This window comes from Cyrtonyx montezumae, unplaced genomic scaffold (genome assembly GCF_038088225.1).
Source record: "Cyrtonyx montezumae isolate F1298 unplaced genomic scaffold, pur_monq_1.0 scaffold_3, whole genome shotgun sequence".
NCBI classification, from domain to species: Eukaryota; Metazoa; Chordata; class Aves; order Galliformes; family Odontophoridae; genus Cyrtonyx; species Cyrtonyx montezumae.
In genome coordinates, this window is record NW_027072034.1 from 55,259,640 (window position 1) to 55,277,656 (window position 18,017).

Here is an 18,017-nt window from a genome sequence, read left to right on the forward strand (position 1 = left end):
ATTTTGCAGCTAAATGAACAACACTTCAAGAAGCAACCTCCCTTTACTTTTCACTAGTGCTGAAGGACCTACCATACTCCAATTTGCTTTCCAACAGCTGTTTGCCAAAGTCATGAGACTGCACACCAGTCTTCAAGGGTTTTCAACATATTTATTTACCAAGACAATAAACATTAAATAAAAAAAAAACCAAACAACTAATGATGTGACTACTGAATATGAGAAGACAAAATACTGGAGCAGGCTACCCAGAGAGGTTGTGGAGTCTCCTCCTGTGGAGATATTCAAGACCCATCTGGACACCTATGCGATCTTTTGTAGGGTACCTGCTTCAACAGTTGGTTAAATTCAGTGATCTCTTGAGGTCCCTTCCAACCCCTGTGATTCTGTGATAAGCTCAAAATATTTTAAAGAACTATGATCTCAGAAACATTCTGTTTTAAGAATCCGGTCATTCTATTGGTAATGTAATTTGCCTACCTACCTTCAGATGCATTCAGTTTATGGTCTAACAAAAGCTCTTTTAAACTCTTTTAGCACCACATAAAATTGATTTATTCTTAACACTAAAAGCTCAGAAGTGACAGTACAAATGCTGATCCATTCTGAGCATTTTGTTATTATTTCAGATTGAAAAATTGCTTAATTTCTGGAAGATTCTAACAGTTTCACCTAGCTATTTAAAATGAAACAGCAACAAAAAAAATTGCTAATTCCTAAACTAAATACATTAAAGTTGCATCAAAACATCTGTTAAAACATAAGCAAACCTTTGTACTGTGCCAAAGGTTACAGGCAGAATAAATAGTTTTTTGCCTGAGCCAAGAGAGATCCCACAGTCCTTGTTTAATTATTACTTCTTTTGTGTTTTTCATCTACTCCCACTGAATCTTTTAAATGATAGGAACATCTTATAAACTGAAAGCTGCCTGGGGCTGAACATGCTAGGAGAGGACAGAGGCCTGCTGGTTCATTCTCTGTTTTGAAAATTAAGCAGATGATTTAATAAAGATGTATCTCTGAGATGCCAGTAAACTATCTAAGTACTTTCCTCTCAATCTCCCTCTCTTCTTTCTTTTTTTTTTTTTTTTTTTTGTCAGAAACCATTTTCACTCTTTTCTAAGACCCTGAAGTCAAGATTTCATCCCGGATACTTCCTACTGTACATCTCTCAAGCAACTTGCCACAACCATTATACTAGATGCAACTCTATTGATTCAGAAACAACAACTCGGAGCATTTTTAAGGGTGAAAGGTATTATTAAATAAACAAATTTCATCTTTATCTTTTCAAAAATCAACTTCTAGCACTGAGCAGGTTAGGAAGTCTGGAAGTATGATCTGAATATATGATATTTTGTTCACATTGAGGCTCTGAATGCAAATAAAAATACACCTAAATGTATTAACACCCTCATTCCCTCTTACTCCCCCTCCAGAATGCAATTTTAGGATAACTCCTTGCCTTCTGGGTAGGCATACATGCATAGAAATGTCTAGCTTAAATGTTAGGGGTTGCTAATGTGATTGTGAGTGTCATAGGGCCATATCATACAGAAAACAGCACTGAAGACTCCCTCATTCACAGGACTACTTGTGTAGATGGCCATACTCTCATTATTTCATAGTCTGAATACGTTACTGCCTAATAATAAAAGAACTCACATTCTGAAATATCAGGTCAGAACATCTTCATGTCACATCATGTACTAATTCCAAACCTGTAGATTTTTGATAGGCTCGAAAACTACAATTATGTCTGATGTCCTGAAAACAGGAGTGAAACCATAAAACAGAACTCCTTTCCACTGTTACTTGCTGAGCTGAGACATATGTTGAGTACAGCTCATCCCTGAGGGGCAGCATCTTAAGATACACATACATTTTTTACCTGTGTGGTTTGAAAATTGGACAGAATTCACTGTGTCAACTTCAAATCCCAAAACCTGTAAGAAAACACATAAGCATTTCTTTTACTAATACAGCTTTGTCAATATTACAACACCACAAAACACAGGGCAGCATTCTTACTTCCTAGTGCATATTTAAAAATCTTCTAGTGCAGTCTCAAAGTCAAAGGTGAGTCAACATGCATGCAACATAAACAAACAATGCAGTATTTTGGTATACAAGAGGATACGGAAGAACACTGACAATGGCAGCAATATCAGCAAAGCAGAGTTCTGAATCCTCAGGCAAGAGTTCATCTGGGGATAAGGACAGAGAAGTTGTCCCAGTCAGCGGCAGTCGTGGGAGCTCTGAGGAAAGCCTTGGCTGGTCTTCCTTGCTAAGAAAAGCAGTCTGAATTTCAAAGTACTAAGGGAATGCAAAATATGAAGGGAAGATGCTGTTTGTATTTCAGAAAGCCTATCTTTCTAAAAGGAGGATGGAAGAATCCTACAACAGATCAATGTGATGAGCCACAGTTAGATTTCACAAACAGGCTCTTTACAGGTTAGTGCTAAGAGAATAGAAAGAAATCCCGGATATTTAATTTGGAGACCAATTAGGCAATCAGAGAGAATAAGCTTTCAAAAAGAAAAACTGAAAAGAAGGCATGCATCAAACCCATCTGCTACCTTGCATTACCAGCAAGCCAAATTCTGAAGTAATTTGGTAGTGCAATTAAAAAACATTCAAGTTGCTCCAGAAGAGATAAACATTATGAAAACAGGAGCACGAAATCAGGAGAAAGCTAGCAAGGATTGTTAATCTGATGATACCTGTTTAATAGAGATAGGGTCTACTCCCTATGAAGCAATTTTTAGACATTGTTATCCGCAACGAGAGACATTCTAATGCAGCAGTGACATAACAGACTGACATTTTGTATTTGCTTGCACAGCCCACTTGCTCTGAGTAAGAATTCTCCTCAAAAGAAGAGCTGCTATATACAGCTCAGTGAGTCATACTGGGAGATAATAGTAATGACGCAGCGCTGCTTCTGATCCATTTTCAGGCAATTTGCTGAGGAGGGGGAGTGAACGGAGGAGGCTTTTGCCAGTCACGTTTTTCACTCCGCAGCACATCTTTCCCTTTTCATCACAAAGGCAACCCCTTCACATGCAATAAAAGTCTCTGGGTGGACTGTACTAGAAATGAGATTTCCTCAGTGCACGTACTTTCTTTTTCACGTAAAGCCATTAAGTAACAACCCTTTCAAAACCTGCACCATTACACAGAGATAGAGGTACATACTGCCATGAAGAGCTCCTGCCTGCAGGCACCTCATTTCTGCCACACTGCAGCTCAGAGCATGTGCAGGTCTTCACAGAGTAAGTCCCCTATTCCAATATTTCATCAAGGTTTCTGTTCATTCTTAACTAAACAACTAAGTAATCTTGCATTAATGATATTCAGAGTGGTGGGCTGTCCTGGCCTGATCAAGTTAAAATTTTTCTCTGCTTCTGCTCTTCTTCAATTCCTTGTTTCTTCTTGGTGGATTTATTTTAAGTACATAGAAAGTAACTGGATGAGAACATGGCAAGATCGTTAGGATCTTAACCCTGATGTCCGCACAACGACATGAATGAGGCAGTTGCCTCTACAAACATCAATTTCCCCTGTAAAGAATAGACCTAAGAAGTTCTAATTGCCTTCCATCATCTTGGCAATAACAGCAAATTAAGCCATTCCCATGCAGTATTTATATAACGTATCTCCAACTACTTAACATCTGGCACTTCAGAACAGACTAACTAAGATTTATGAGGGAACTGGATGTAGATGATCTTTAAGTTCACCTCCAGCCTAAGCCATTCTATGATTTACTAACCCACAGACTGGATGGCAAATAACTATAAAGGTAGATCCATACAGTACTTCTACAGTGTTCAGTGAGCAGAGAACAAATTCAAGCTGGTAATGGTTTATCACGGTTCACTGAAGAGCACAGTTGCCTCTGTGCTTGGATTGACAAATACAGCAAAAGCCACACGTGCCACTCGGCCAGTTCCACCAGGGCGACAAATGGCTTCACTGAGATACTGACAGTTTCAACTCATACCCACTGGGACATCACATTCCACTGTTCCCTGAATTTGTCTGTGCATCAATCTTACATTCACAAACCAACCCAACTGTTGGGCCGTAAAATTGTCACTCTTCTCTGTGTGTGCATTCACACATACGTTCCTCCCACTTCGGTGTACATAAACTGAAGGAAATTACTCAATGTCTATTTAGGCTACATCTGAACTAACAGGTACCACTCTTCAGTTACCATTCGATTAGGGTAGCAAATGAACTTACTAAGAAACAGAACAGAGAAGCAATAAATTAAGCATTATGCTAGCCTGTAAGTAGTCCATACCTGCTGCTGCTTCCCGTGGCCCCCTGTAAGAAAGGTCCTGAGGTGACAGTCCTGCCTGAGGTTTTGGAAATCATAGAACCATAGAAGATCATCAAGTTACAACCCCGCGCCGTGGGCAGGGCTGCCCACCACCAGCTCAGTCTGCCCAGGGCCCCATCCCCTTCCTCCTGCTGTCTGTGTATCGTTTGCCCACAGAGCTCCAAATCCTCAGCAAATCTAAACCCAAAGCCTGTTTGCGTAAAGATGATAAGCATACTTTAAGGGAAGAAGATAACTGACATCATCCCAGACTAAGCAGACGTCAAACAGGGTTCTTCTTAAGACCCAAACTAACACTGACTCTATCACATCATCTAGAAGCCTCAGAAGAAAATGGGCAATTCCAACTGTTTTTAAGTATCTTCACCAAAGGAGGCAGAACTGCTATATTTCTAAAAATTAATCACAAAACACCAAAAATAGAGCAGTTTTGCATTTGGAAGGCACGGCTGGCAAATCTGTGTGACAGATTTCAGGAAAATATTTGGAAGATTAACTCAAAATACATACACTGAAGTAGAACGCATCAGAAGAAACAGCTGCCATGAAACATACTCCAACATTTTGCATGAGATCAAATGAGGCTGAGCTCTTTCTCATAATCTTTTGGATTTGCCAACATCCACGCATTTCTTGGTTGAGTTACAAGTTAGAGCTTTGTTTAAATAGTACCTTCTGCCTTCCTTTCCCTGTCAGAAAAGATTTCAGTCACATACACACTGAAACATGCTAGTCCTTCTCTGCCGAAGGAAAATCATGACTTTAACAACAGAGAAAGCTTTTGAAGCAAACACAGCATCTTAAATTCTGTTTTAATAATTGCTAAACTTTATTTACTATTTGTATATATGTACAGATGGTCTAACGACAAATAAAAGCAACCATTTTAAGCTCCTAATCCTATTTGCTATATGATCGTTAATACCACTTGAGACAGAAAACTGTTAGCTTCCAAGATCAGCTTTGTCACAGAGTAAAGACTAATTTAGATTCTCATTTAATAATTTTATTTACTCTGAAAAATGCTTTTGAGAAATGCTAAGAGCTGTTACTGTAGCTGATTCTACATACAATGTGTTCTCCAACATGATTGGGCTTATCTAGAGGAAAAAAAAAAGTGTACTCAAAAGTATCACACTTCAAAGTATTTAAATGTCCTTTTTTTTTTTTTTTAACTGAATACAAAAAAGGAAAAAGTTAAATCTGATCAATCTCTGAAGCATTAAAAAAGAAACCTGCCATGTGATTTACTTCTAACCTGACCTAAGTTTGATTGCTTCCCTGGGTACAAAACATTGGAAAAATAGCAAAACAAACTATTCCCAATGCATTCCATGCCCATACCAAGAGAATGAGAGCTCTACAGGTGGCTGAGAGAGATGCTGTGGAACTGCTTTCCTTGAAGGACTACAAGAGGACTAGCACTGACCAACACAGTCTGTACACAAAAAGCTTAACCCATTGTAGATCTCCACCTGGAAATTACCCAAAATACCACCACCTACTTGCCATCTTCAAGCTTTGACTATAAGAATAAAGCCAGTGGCACAGTATATTTATACTACTAGCCATGCAGGCTTTGTCACTAAAGACACTGTGTCCTTTGTTGTTAAATGAGCAACTGACAAATTAAACTTGAATGCTTTAATTAGTACTTAATTTAGGCAATTTTAGAGAATAATGACCTAGTTCTGCTAGATTGAAATTCAATTAAAAATACCTCTCTACTCTGCTGTATCATCTGTACATATCACCAGCCCTGGCCAACGGGTTTATGCCTCCAGTAGCATCTCATTCTAAGGTTTGAAACTGCAGACACAAAGCAGCACTGCAGCTTGTGTGAAAGGAAAAATCCAGAACAATAAGTGAAAGGCACAATAAGAAAGAAAAACAGTGTGAAGGGAAAGAAAAAAGATTATATAAGATTATGTAGACATGATTTGTCTTGACAAATGTTCACAGGTTGTCGCCTATATTTCACGAAGCAAAACACACAGACCTCCATTCACTGTCTCAAGTTTCCTCAAAGCTCCTGGCTTTGGAACATATAAACCAGAATGTAGCAAAACCACTTAAAACAAGTATCAATCCCATAAACCACAAATCCAGAGAAAACATCTAAGTCAGGGCTGTAAATGAAGCTCAAACCTCATGCAAATGGGAACACAAAGTATCTCATTTCCTTTATGCATAATTAAGAGATTTACATTCAGATCTGAGCTTGAAATGCGCCACAGGTGAAAATCATACTATGCAAACTGTTTGTTCACATCTCTAAAAGATGAGTTTATTTCCAAGGGGAATGCAATTTAACAAGAAAATCGCACTGGCTAAGAAGGAAGGAGAAGACTGTGCAAACTAGGAGAATTCTAATGGTTCTATGATTCTATGAATTCTGCTAGCTAGGTTCTCTGAACCAGATCCTCAAACAAAGAGAAACCCCTGGACTCCACTTTTGAAAGAAGGGTTTGACTTGAATGCATCCAGTTCTCCCCATATTAAATGCAGCATTATTATATAATACTTAACTATCTTGCACCTTAACTCTTCTGCTTAGCAAGATATTTAGTTTATAAGTGAAGCCTATGGAAAAAAAAAAGTGACTTTTCCAACCAACATTTAAATGATGAGCCACCAAAGCAAATATTCTGTCACTTGTGCCAATGGGTGGTGACAGTCTGATTGATGAGTTAGATCCAAGCCATAGTACTGAGAACAGTAAGAAGGTTAACACAGATGAGACAAGTGAATCAAACCCATCCAAATAGGTCCTACAAAGGTAGTGGTAAATTAAGTGCAGAATTCTTAATAATGGATTCAGTTGCGTATACTCAATCATACTATTGATTTATCTTCCTGTACTGGGAAAGATCATAGAATGTTCTGGCTTGGAAGGGACCTTTAAGATCATCTAGTCCACATGCAGGCCCATTTTCAGAAACAGTCACTAATTTCATCTACTTTCCATCCAAGACTAAAAGACCACGATGCCTAGGATGGCTCACCAAATCATGAAACCCATTTAGATTGCACTGCTTTCACTTAGAAGTGATGGGGAGATAACTATATTGCATGTTAGCAAGCAGTCTGACCCACCACGATCCACAAACATTGCTTGCCTGATTGGGTCTGAAGAATAAACATTCTTGTAGAGAGGCTGAGAAGCCAGGAACCATGACAGAAGCTGGGATGTGGTTTTAAACCAGTTCTAAAAGAGTACAGTGTGTTCAGACATCTTTGTGTATGCCCTCCTCCTCGTGGTCCAAACAAACTCCTCGTACTGTTGGAGGGTTTCTCAGCTAGCTGGGCCCCTCATGCAGATAGGCGAGTTGTAAAGCAAAACAAGATCATCACAATTAACCTCTAAATCAATCTGTATTTCCAAACCCTTTCTAACCACTGTGCTGTCTTTTAGAGATGTGGAAGACATCTGGAGGACACAACTATCATCGTGATATCTTGAACACAGTGCTACTAAAGACTTCAGTGACAGAAGCTGCAACAAATAAATGCTGTTCCAAACACCGAACATTTCCTTCCTCAAAGCATTAGATGAATGGGATGAGTGTTACGCTCAGCTGAGACAATGTTATCTGCCAACAGTGAATGAGAAATGGCACCATCGTTTTACAAGCTTGTCTGTTTAGGTCGGCGTCACTTGACCTCAGATGTGATAAGCCAACACACTCTGTTCCTCCCACACCAAGAAAATAGCTTGGAACAAAACTCTGTCCCCTTCTGTGCCACCAAAGAACAGCCTGCACTGTGCATCCTCCATCTGTGAGTTGCAATGTCTGCACAGGGCCATATCATACCTATGATATTGCACTTAACTTTCCAGCCACCTGCAGCAGCAGCAACTACATCAAACTCAACAATCTTCTATTTTTCCACAGAAACCATTGGCTTTTAATAAAATCTTTCCACTATATTCAGAAGAAAACATAGCCTTAGTTTTCAGTAGGTAATGGAAGTACATGACAAGCCCATGGGCTCTACAGGAAGGGAAAAAAACGTACTCAAATTCAGAACCAGTTAAACTTTCAAAGTAATGGGGGGTAATACTTCTCTTTGTATTATTTGATGTGCAGAATGGCATTTAAAAAAAAAAACAAACATGAATACGTAAGAGGGAATCCTACATATCAAATATATATACAAATACAAACATATTCACACATTTTTATTAAGGATACGAATGTGAAGTTTATGCCAACTCAAATATGTTAACTATGGCTACAAAGTTTAATTAACAAATATTTAATAAGTGCCTAATTACAGTCTTCTCTGCCTCCACAAGTACAGTTAACATAAGGAAATTCAACAGCGAGAAGTGGCACTTGAACAAACGGTTTTGGGCCACACAAGAAACAAAAGGAGATGGGTGCATTAACAGAATGGTCTGCTCTCCACGCAAGTGAAAAGCATCTTGAAAATAATAATAATCCACCAGCCCATCAGAACCAAAATATAGGTAATAAATGCAAAAGCTGCCTCGCTCAGGACTGCACATCTGATTAAATGCAGGTGGCCTTTATTGCAGATAGACCAGAAAAGTAACCAAAATCTCAAAGAGCTCCTCTATATGGTCGTGTCTTCTTCCAGAGGACCTCTCCCTCAATCCATTTTAGATCACAGCTGGTTTTACTGCTGATAACAGGATACACGTATGGTGGGTTTATGAAGTTAGAGATGTTCTATAAAGGTGTTATAGCATAAAGGCACACTTAAAAAAAAATGAGTTACAGACACTGAGGTAGACAGAATTAATGGAGAATTTTCAAGAAATGTGGTTAAGTGCCCAGACTGCTGAGTTAGCAGAGTATATGTATAAACCACCAGCTGAATTAGTCAGTAATAACTGTTTGTTTACAAAACCTCAATACCATATAAATCAAAATCATCCCATCTTTATTTTTTTTTAGATATATTAAAACTGAGTTTAATTTAAAGTAATTACGAGCATTAATATTAACGCCACAGTTAAAATTACCCTGTCAAACAGGCCGAGTTGGCCAGGTTGCTTGTCTTTTCTTTCTGCTAAGCAGTGGCAGCACTATTTTCTGGTAAGAAAGCCTCTGCATCAGGACACGATGCACTCTCAAGTACCCACTGTCTAACAAGTGGTTTGCACATATGTGCTTATGTACTAGATGAGGCATGCCCAACATGCTGCCCACAGGCCACACACAGCCCAGCCCAGCACAACCCACACTGTGGCCACACCCTGCCCCATGCCATCATGGTGGCTGTGTGACAGTGGGTCATGACAACTGGTGCATATTTTTACAAGCACAGCATAGAGGCTTTTGTTCACTGCTGGCAAAAAAAAAAAAAAAAAGCATAGAGCTAACAGCAGTGACTATGACAAAAATATTGTTTTGTAGCTGAGAATTTGCTCCATCAAACAGAGTTACTGGGCTCTTTGTATCAGTTGTGTTTTCCACGGAGATAAATAGGAGGCATTACTTCTGGTGCAACCTACATATATACAGCCCAAGACAATCTCTCTTCACTCGGCGCAGCCCAGGCAAGTCAAAAGGTTGGACACCCATGTATAAGCTTCTGGAAATTTATCTTTTATAGCCATAGCTGTCATTGTAGTGAACATCACTTCTTGGAACATAAAGCTTAAAAGGCTGAGTTTCTGTAATCAAATTAATTCAGAACAGGAGGAAGTTTTTTCCTGTTGTGGCTTGCACTTCTCACTGGCTGCGTGCCAGCTCCTTCTCTTAATTGCTCTCTTTACATTTGCTACAGAATCACAAAACATACATTGTACTGGATAGAGAAAATGAGAACACAAGTTGAGTTTGGGAAAAGGAACCTGGGGAAAAGAAAAGGCAACTAGTGAAGCAGGCACAATGGCTGGCGTGGGTTGATAAACCAAACTAAAATTACTATTGACTAACCCAATCTTCTTTTCTCTCTCTGAGCTTACCGAGTAGATAACAAGAACTCTGCAGTTCAGAGCTGTATTTTAGTACAGCATTTGACAAGGCACTGCAAAGACAAATCATTAAGACACTAGTGATATTTTGCCAGGAGAAAAATACAAAAGCACATAAACTGGCTTAGAAACAGAGGTGCTGAGGGTAATTGTTGATGATTCATTAATGCAGAGCCAGGTACCAAACAAGCCACTTCACATTCTAGTTAGGAACAGATCATTAAATAACAGATAATAATAATAAAAAAAAAACAACAATGTTCAGCAGATGACCTTAAGAAAAAGTTATTTCATCAAGGCAGGTGCCAGAAACACAGGAAAGGCTGTAACAGATACAAAAAATAGCATTTGAATAATTCCTGATACTTACTGAAAAAGAGACAACTTAAAAAAAAAAAACATACAAAACTCACAATACAAAGCCTAACAATACAAAAATCATGAATATATGTTACCTACTTAGAACTGCTCACCCTCGCAGCAAGAGTCTGGCCCATGGAAAAATTCTTAAAGAAAGAGGCCCAGTAATATGATGTCCAGTCCTTACAGGTCTAATATGGTCTTCATGAGTTTCACAAATGAAACACTCTCCGCAGACTTCATTGCAATTTCCAGGAAAGAGCCAGGTTTAAAGCCATTATCCTTGAGGTCACTCTATTAGTTCTCAAGGCTCTTCAGGAGCAACAAGGACCATATTGTTGACAAGAAGTATTGTGAGCGAGCTGCCTGTTCACATATTCCAGAAAGTTTCATTCAAGGTTACTCAAACAAATAGCCTCCCATGCCTTCAAGACATATGAGCCCATCAATGTTACTCTATGCATTATACCAGTTCAGTTTGGGATCAGCCCAATTCAGAGTCAAAGGATCCGTAGCACAGACGCACAATTAAACTTCCCATGTGCAGGAGGTCATCCAGTCCATCAGATGGGGTCAAGTGATGGATCAGCAAGACAGTGATTTTATGAGGGCTAATGTAATGAAAGACAATGAAATATTAGTCTGTCTCCTCCCTTTATTCTTTCCAGTAAAGAACAAATATAAGAAAGAAAAAGAAGGTGGTATTTTAAATAGCTGACTGCCTTCCCCCCACGAAATACATTTTCCCTTCCACATCCTGAGCCTCTCTTTACTTACTGGGTAGCAGAAAATTTTGAAACTGACTTCAGCTGGAGAAGTTGCAGTTCATCTACAAGTCACAACACAAGAGGAAACAATTTTAAACTTAAGAGTAGATTTAAGTTAGGTATTAGGAGGAAATTCTTTACAATGAGGGTGGTGAGGTTGCCCAGAGAAGCAGAGGATGCCCTGTACCTGGAGGTCTTCAAAGCCAAGTTGGATGGGGATTTGGGAGACATGGTTAACAAGGTTAACAGAAGTTAACCTTGCCTGTGGCAGAGGTCTGCAATGAGGTGATCTTCAAGGTCTTTTCCAAACCGAATCATTCTGTGATTCTATGATCCATGTTTTTGAAGAATAATAAAATCTGCAGGTTCACTGTGTGGTTCAGATTCCATTTTCATGCTACTTCCTTCTACACTTGGATGCAATTTGACTAAAACATCATACTTGTTACTGCAAATTCTTGCCAACTGGAATCATGCACAGTGTGCTACACAAATAAGTTTACAAAAACTAATTAGGAAAGGCAGACACACGGCAGCAACAGTGCTGAAGCATGCACTTAATCTCACCTTTATTTTTGGTGAATCGGACCGTAAAGGAGGGAGGAAAAATTCAACAACATATTATTTCCCCTGATTTTTACTTTATTTTTACTCCTACTGCTACTACTAGATAGCTTGTTCTTTAGCTGCCACTCCATTACAATGCCTGACAAGCATGTTATGTGCTTTCAAGGTAAAGCTATCCTGCAAAAAAAGAGATTTGTTTTATCCAGCATGTATGCTACATTTGGCATTATAAGGTAGGCTCTCACTCTCCTACTACTGCTTTAGACGTTAAACTGCAAGATAACAAATGCCTGTAAGAACAGAACAGGACAACTTCCTGAAAGAGGCGTCACATTTGTAAAGATCACAGCCAGGCCACCATGGGGAATGTCTGAAGTTTCTATAAGAACAGTTAAACACATCACCAGTTCCCTCAGAACAAGCAGATGTCTTAGATAAGAGCATGCTTTGAGGAATGTTTCCTTTGGAGTCAATACCAGGTGCAGCAGCCTGGGGCTTGCTCTCCCCCTGAGCCACAGTTAGGCCAAAAAGAACTGTCTGTGGGGCTGTGCAGTGAACTGGGTCAGAAAACTGACTCATGAGATAAATAACACGACAATGAAGAAGAAAAAAAAAAGGTTATTTATAACCTGGATGGCTTTTTGAAGCAGTTAACCACATGGCCTCACAAAACAACTTTCCTTGAAGAATTAATATGGACAGAGAAATAACACATGTGGAAAGTTGGAAGAACCAGCTGGTTCAGGGAATGAAGACTGCTGAAAAATACATGGAGACACCATTTTAGAAATAAATATATAACTTCATGAGGTTTAGAACAAACTTTGCTAAATGCATCACTGTAAACTCAGACATATAATTCTGCAAAAACAGTATCAAATTTTGAGAATGTATCCAAAATTGATACCAGTTGATACGCTCAAAATGTCCTTAGGTTGACAGAAGGTGAAGCCAGCTGTTTTTGCAATGAATCATGTAAGAGGTTTTTGTAACAAAGTTGTTCCTCCAGCTCTAATTTTAATTGTTACAGATGTTAAGAGACGTGGAGCTCAGAGTCACAGATCAATTAGCACCAACAAAAATAAGTCTTGAACAGAGACCTGGAAAACATCAGGTAGTTCAGCATAGCCAAATTTCAGCTCAGTAACACCTTTCTGCTATGACAAGTTACACCACTGCTGCCAATCTACAAGATGATATGCTAGTCTGGCTGTCTGGCTTCCACAGGGGCACGCGTTACCCATCAAGTGATTCCTCCTGGCACACTACCAGTGTAAAGCACATCAATAAACTTACATGGTTGGAGGCTCCTCAAGGAAAGCTGATCAGTATTTTGGGATGTAAATATAAAACATAAAAAGAGAAAACAATTCACTGAAGGGGAGATTTTAGAGAAGTATCAGTAACTTTTTATGTCACTTGTCTTTCTACCATGTACCACAGAATCACTAAGGCTGGAAAAGACCTCTAAGATCAGCCAGTCCAACCATCAGCCCATCCCCTCCATGCTCACTGACCACGTCCCTCAGTGACACATTCACACGGCTCTTGAACACCTCCAGGGACGGTGACACCACCACCTCCCTGGGCAGCCTGTGCCACTGCCTCACCAATCCTGAGAAGAAATGGTTTTAAATATAGAATGTGAACCTCTCCTGGCAAAACTTGAGGCCATTCCTTCTCATCCTATTGCTGTTACCTGGAAGAAGAGGCTGACCCACACCTCTCCACACCCTCCTTTCAGGTGGCTGCAGTGAGCAATAAGGTTTCCCCTGAGCCTCCCCTTCTCCAGACTGAACAATCCCACTTCCTTAGCTCCCCATCAGACTTGTGCTCCAGACCACTCACAGCTTCATTGCCTTTCTCTGGACACACTTCAGGGCCTCAGTGCCTTTCTTGTAGTGAGGAGCCATAATATGAATCTAAAGCCCCAATTTTTGTTTCAGATGTGTAATTGAGGACAATCATTGGACATTACATTCAGAAAATGTATTCTTTTCTCTTTGAATTTTTTAAGGTTTTTTTCTTTTTTTCAGCCTTTGATCTATAACAAAACAGGTTGGCCAGTAAATACACTTCCTATTATTCTCTAAGGGCTTTTGATTGATTCATCCTTCTTCTGACTCATATAATCAATGCTATAGAAGTACTTTTTGAAAAGCAGAACAAGCAGTCATCTTAAATAAGAGATACTCCTATTCTTACTCTTTCCCTGTACGATAATTGGCACATTTAACTACATTGCCTGAAACAAAAGATTAAGGAACAACAACAACAAAAATGCAAGCCTGAAACTTTTTTTGTTGCTGTGGCACCAGATAATTATTCTGAAATAGGTATACAATGATTTGGATCTGAGGACATGCAAGGAAATTCTATCTGTGTCTGAACAACACAGTTCAAAACTACCCTTAAATACCACAGAAATTACCATATATGCTGACACAAGCTGTTTTACCATTTCTTCTTACATTAAAGAACGAATTAGAAACACAGACCTACTGTCTGTGGAGGAAAATCACTGAGGTCTAAGAAGCATGAAAATCGCCTGTCTTTATGAATAGCCAAACAGATAGCTATTTTCATTCTTCATAAATAAATTTAGAAAACAAAACACTGAACAAATTTCCAAAGGGTTTCTTATTCTGTACGAGAGGAGCTGTTGCAGTGATGTCATATAATGCAAGGAAAACAATTTCAGATGCAAGAGCCAAATAACACATGGTATTTCTCCATGCTTTTAGCTCCATCTCCAAGGTAAAGAGATATGGAAAAGGAAGTCAGTAACTAAATCAAAATAAGGACATTATCTCAGATTCTGTGAATGATAGGGCAGATAAAAAAAAAACAAACAAAAAAAGAAGTGCCATCATGTTCCATTAGCATCATCAAACACAGAGTAAGAAAGCAAAGTACATTCAGCTGTTACCTACACATGAAAAAAAAATTACAGCCTCTGGCTTGCAGATATTATCCTGGTGGACCAAATGTGAACGTCCATTGCTCATGACAAATCAGCTGAGATCTTCTCTTGTGCTTTTCATGTCCTTTCAACCTTCTCCACTGGAAACTCACAGTGACCCGAAGGACTGAACATACAAATTAAAATACTCAGAAGAGCTGTTTTCTGATGGTGCCCTATACGAACCTCAAATCCATCTACTGACAGAGATGTTCCTGGTGACTAGGATAAGGTACCTCTGTAAAACAGAAACATGTTTGTCCTTGTATATTCACCCTGTGGTTTGTGGAGGCCTCTCACTCTCTGCTCACCAGCACTGCAGCCTCTGCTTATTGCCATATTTACCCATATTCCTTCCCATCTGGAACATAAAGTAGTAAAGGGGAGTCAAAATGATCTTTAAAATTAACAAACAAGAGATCCCTCTGGGGAAGAAAGCATATATGGTAAAATAATGTTGAATGTTTTGGTGAATATGCACATTTTTATATCATATCACGAGTTCACTTGTTGGCAACTTGCTATTCTGCTGTTCCACTGATACCAAGGTGAAAATAACTTCCTAGCAAGTACAACTTCATGAGAGGCTGCACATTTCTAAGTGTGGCCTATAGAGACAGGAGAGTTGTTTCCCAGCTAGCTTTTTCCTCCATCCCAGCAACTCTATCTATGCAACATACTGAGGAATGACACACAGTGTAATTCTGAAAACCTCCCATGCAGAACCAGCTCTAAGTCACTTTTTAACCACCATAGTATTTAATTGCATTGTAGCCCAGGAACAAAAGACACTTTCAAGGACCAGCTTGTCAAGTCATACAGAGACTCATATGCCAGAGAAAGTTTGAGTAACAGAACAGTAAAGAGATCCTTTATAAAAATCAAAATTAAAAAGAAGCCAACAGTTGAAAAGCCTCACGATTTCTGGAACAAGGATTCTTGCAAAGCTTTTTGTTGTCACAAAAAAAAAGGAAAAAAAAAAGGCTTGGAAGTTGGAGTACAATTTAGAACTTATTAACTGGGAAAAGATGGACAGACAACTGGTTTGCAGATCATGACAGTCTGGCAGGCATGGTCTCCACATACACACATTTCTCTACTATATGTTGATTTCATGGGTACATCACTCCAACCACATATTAATTTTCAGAAGACATGTTTCTGTTTTAACTGGCTGCTGCTGCTAAGGGTTGTAGAGGGGTGGGCAGCAGACAAGGTGGGGTGATTATCGCCTTCTGCTCTGATCTTGTGAGGTACTGCATCCTGGAGTACTGCATCCAGACCTGGGGTCCCCAGCACAAGGAGTAGAACTGTTGGAACAGGTCTAGAGGAGGACATGAAGATGATAAGAGGGCTGCAGCACCTCTCCTATGGAGAGGGGCTGAGGAAGCCAAGCTTTCCAGTCTGGAGAAGGGAGGGTTCACTGGGGACCTCATTTGGGCCTTCAAATACTTGAAGAGAGCTTACAAACAGGAGTAAAATCAACTTTTTAGAAAGGTAAATAGTAATGGGATAAGGGGGAATTACTTTAAACTAAAAGGGAAGATCTAGGTCAGTTGTCAAAGGGATATGCCTTCCCAGAGGGCAGTGATGCGCTGGCACAGAGAAGCTGTGGTGCCCCATCCCTGGAGGTGCTGAGAGCCAGGTTGGATGGGGCCCTGGGCAGCCTGAGCTGTTGGGGCAGCCCTGCCCATGGCACGGGTTGGGGTGTGTGGGCTTCGAGGTCCCTTCCAACCCCAACCATTCTGTGATACTATGGTGCGTGATTCATTGCAGGCCTGGTCTCAAGCATTCCATTTATCAGCACATACCATCTCCAGTCCCTAGTCAAGTGAGATTACAGCACCGTTTGTTAAGTACGGATAACCCATGTCACAACACTCTGTTCCAGCAATGAGATTCTTAAACATCAAGCTTCGCGTATCCCATCAGCGCAAAGATCTCCTCACGATAAGGAGCCAGATCGTACCCCGAAGGCATTTCGCAAGAACCGTACCAAAGCTCACCCCAAAGCACACCAACCGCCACGCAGACCTTAGCAGGAAGTCGGCACATGACAGCCATAAAGGACAAGATTCACTACACACCCACGCAAGCCTCAGCAGCCCTTCCACTCCAGCGAGAGGCGAGGCTTTGCCAAACCCCTCCACTGCGGGGCTCAGCCTCCGGCCGGCGCAGCTCAGAGCGCGGGACCCCACACCCGGCGCCCCGCAGCCGCCCACGGCGAGGAGCTCCACCGTCCCCCGACCTTAACCCTCCGCCCTCGGCAGGACGAGGCCGCCCCGCGCCGCCTCACCCACCTGCAGGGGGAAGGTGGCCGCCTTGTTGCCCACGTAGCCGCGCACGACGTGGCTCTGGATGGAGAGCACCCTGCACTCGCGCTCCGGCTCCATGGCTGCAGCTCCGCCGCCAGCCCGCGCTGGGCCGACGCGGCGGAGGCGCCGGGGACGGCAGAAGCAGCAGCGGGAGGCGGGGCGCGGGCGTCACGCGCTCGCCCGCCCCTCCTGTCACCCTCGGTAGGGGAGGGAGGCGGGGAGCAGGAGGTTGGTGTTGCCGCGCTGAGCCGCGGCCGGCAGGCGATCGGTGGAAGCCATTCTGCCCTTCACGCTGCGTGCCCACTGTTTGCGATCAGCACCTCCACGCAGCTCGAGGCCTGGTGCTCCACCAGTACACTGCCATGGCAAGGACAGTGTACACTGTTAGGGTTGGAAAAGACCTCTAAGGTCACCGAGTCCAACCATCAGCCCATCCCCTCCATGCTCACTGACCAGGTCCCTCAGTGACACATCCACACGGCTCTTGAACACCTCCAGGGATGGTGACACCACCTCCCCTGGGCAGCCTGTGCTGCTGCCTCACTGCTCCTTTGAGAAAAAATGGTTTTTAATATGGAATGTGAACCTCTCCTGGCAGAACTTGAGGTCATTCCTTCTCATCCTATCACTGTTACCTGGAAGAAGAGGCTGACCCGCGCCCCTCCACATCCTCCTTTCAGGTGGCTGCAGAGAGCAATAAGGTCTCCTCTGAGCCTCTTTTCCAGACTGAACAATCCCACTTCCC

At 41.2% G+C, this 18,017-nt stretch overlaps 1 protein-coding gene across 1 annotated transcript in view; it reads right to left on the reverse strand.

The window, feature by feature from the left end:
* PDXK (pyridoxal kinase) overlaps positions 1-17,418 on the reverse strand; it is a 36,778-nt gene extending 19,360 nt beyond the window's left edge. The window contains exons 1-2 of the mRNA XM_065741627.1: positions 17,258-17,418; positions 1,892-1,946 (exon numbers count right to left, since the gene is read on the reverse strand). Of these exons, the coding sequence (XP_065597699.1) occupies positions 1,892-1,946; positions 17,258-17,350 (148 nt within the window). The 5' untranslated portion in view covers positions 17,351-17,418. The remainder of the gene's footprint in view (positions 1-1,891; positions 1,947-17,257) is intronic.
* Between the last annotated feature and the right edge of the window lie 599 nt (positions 17,419-18,017).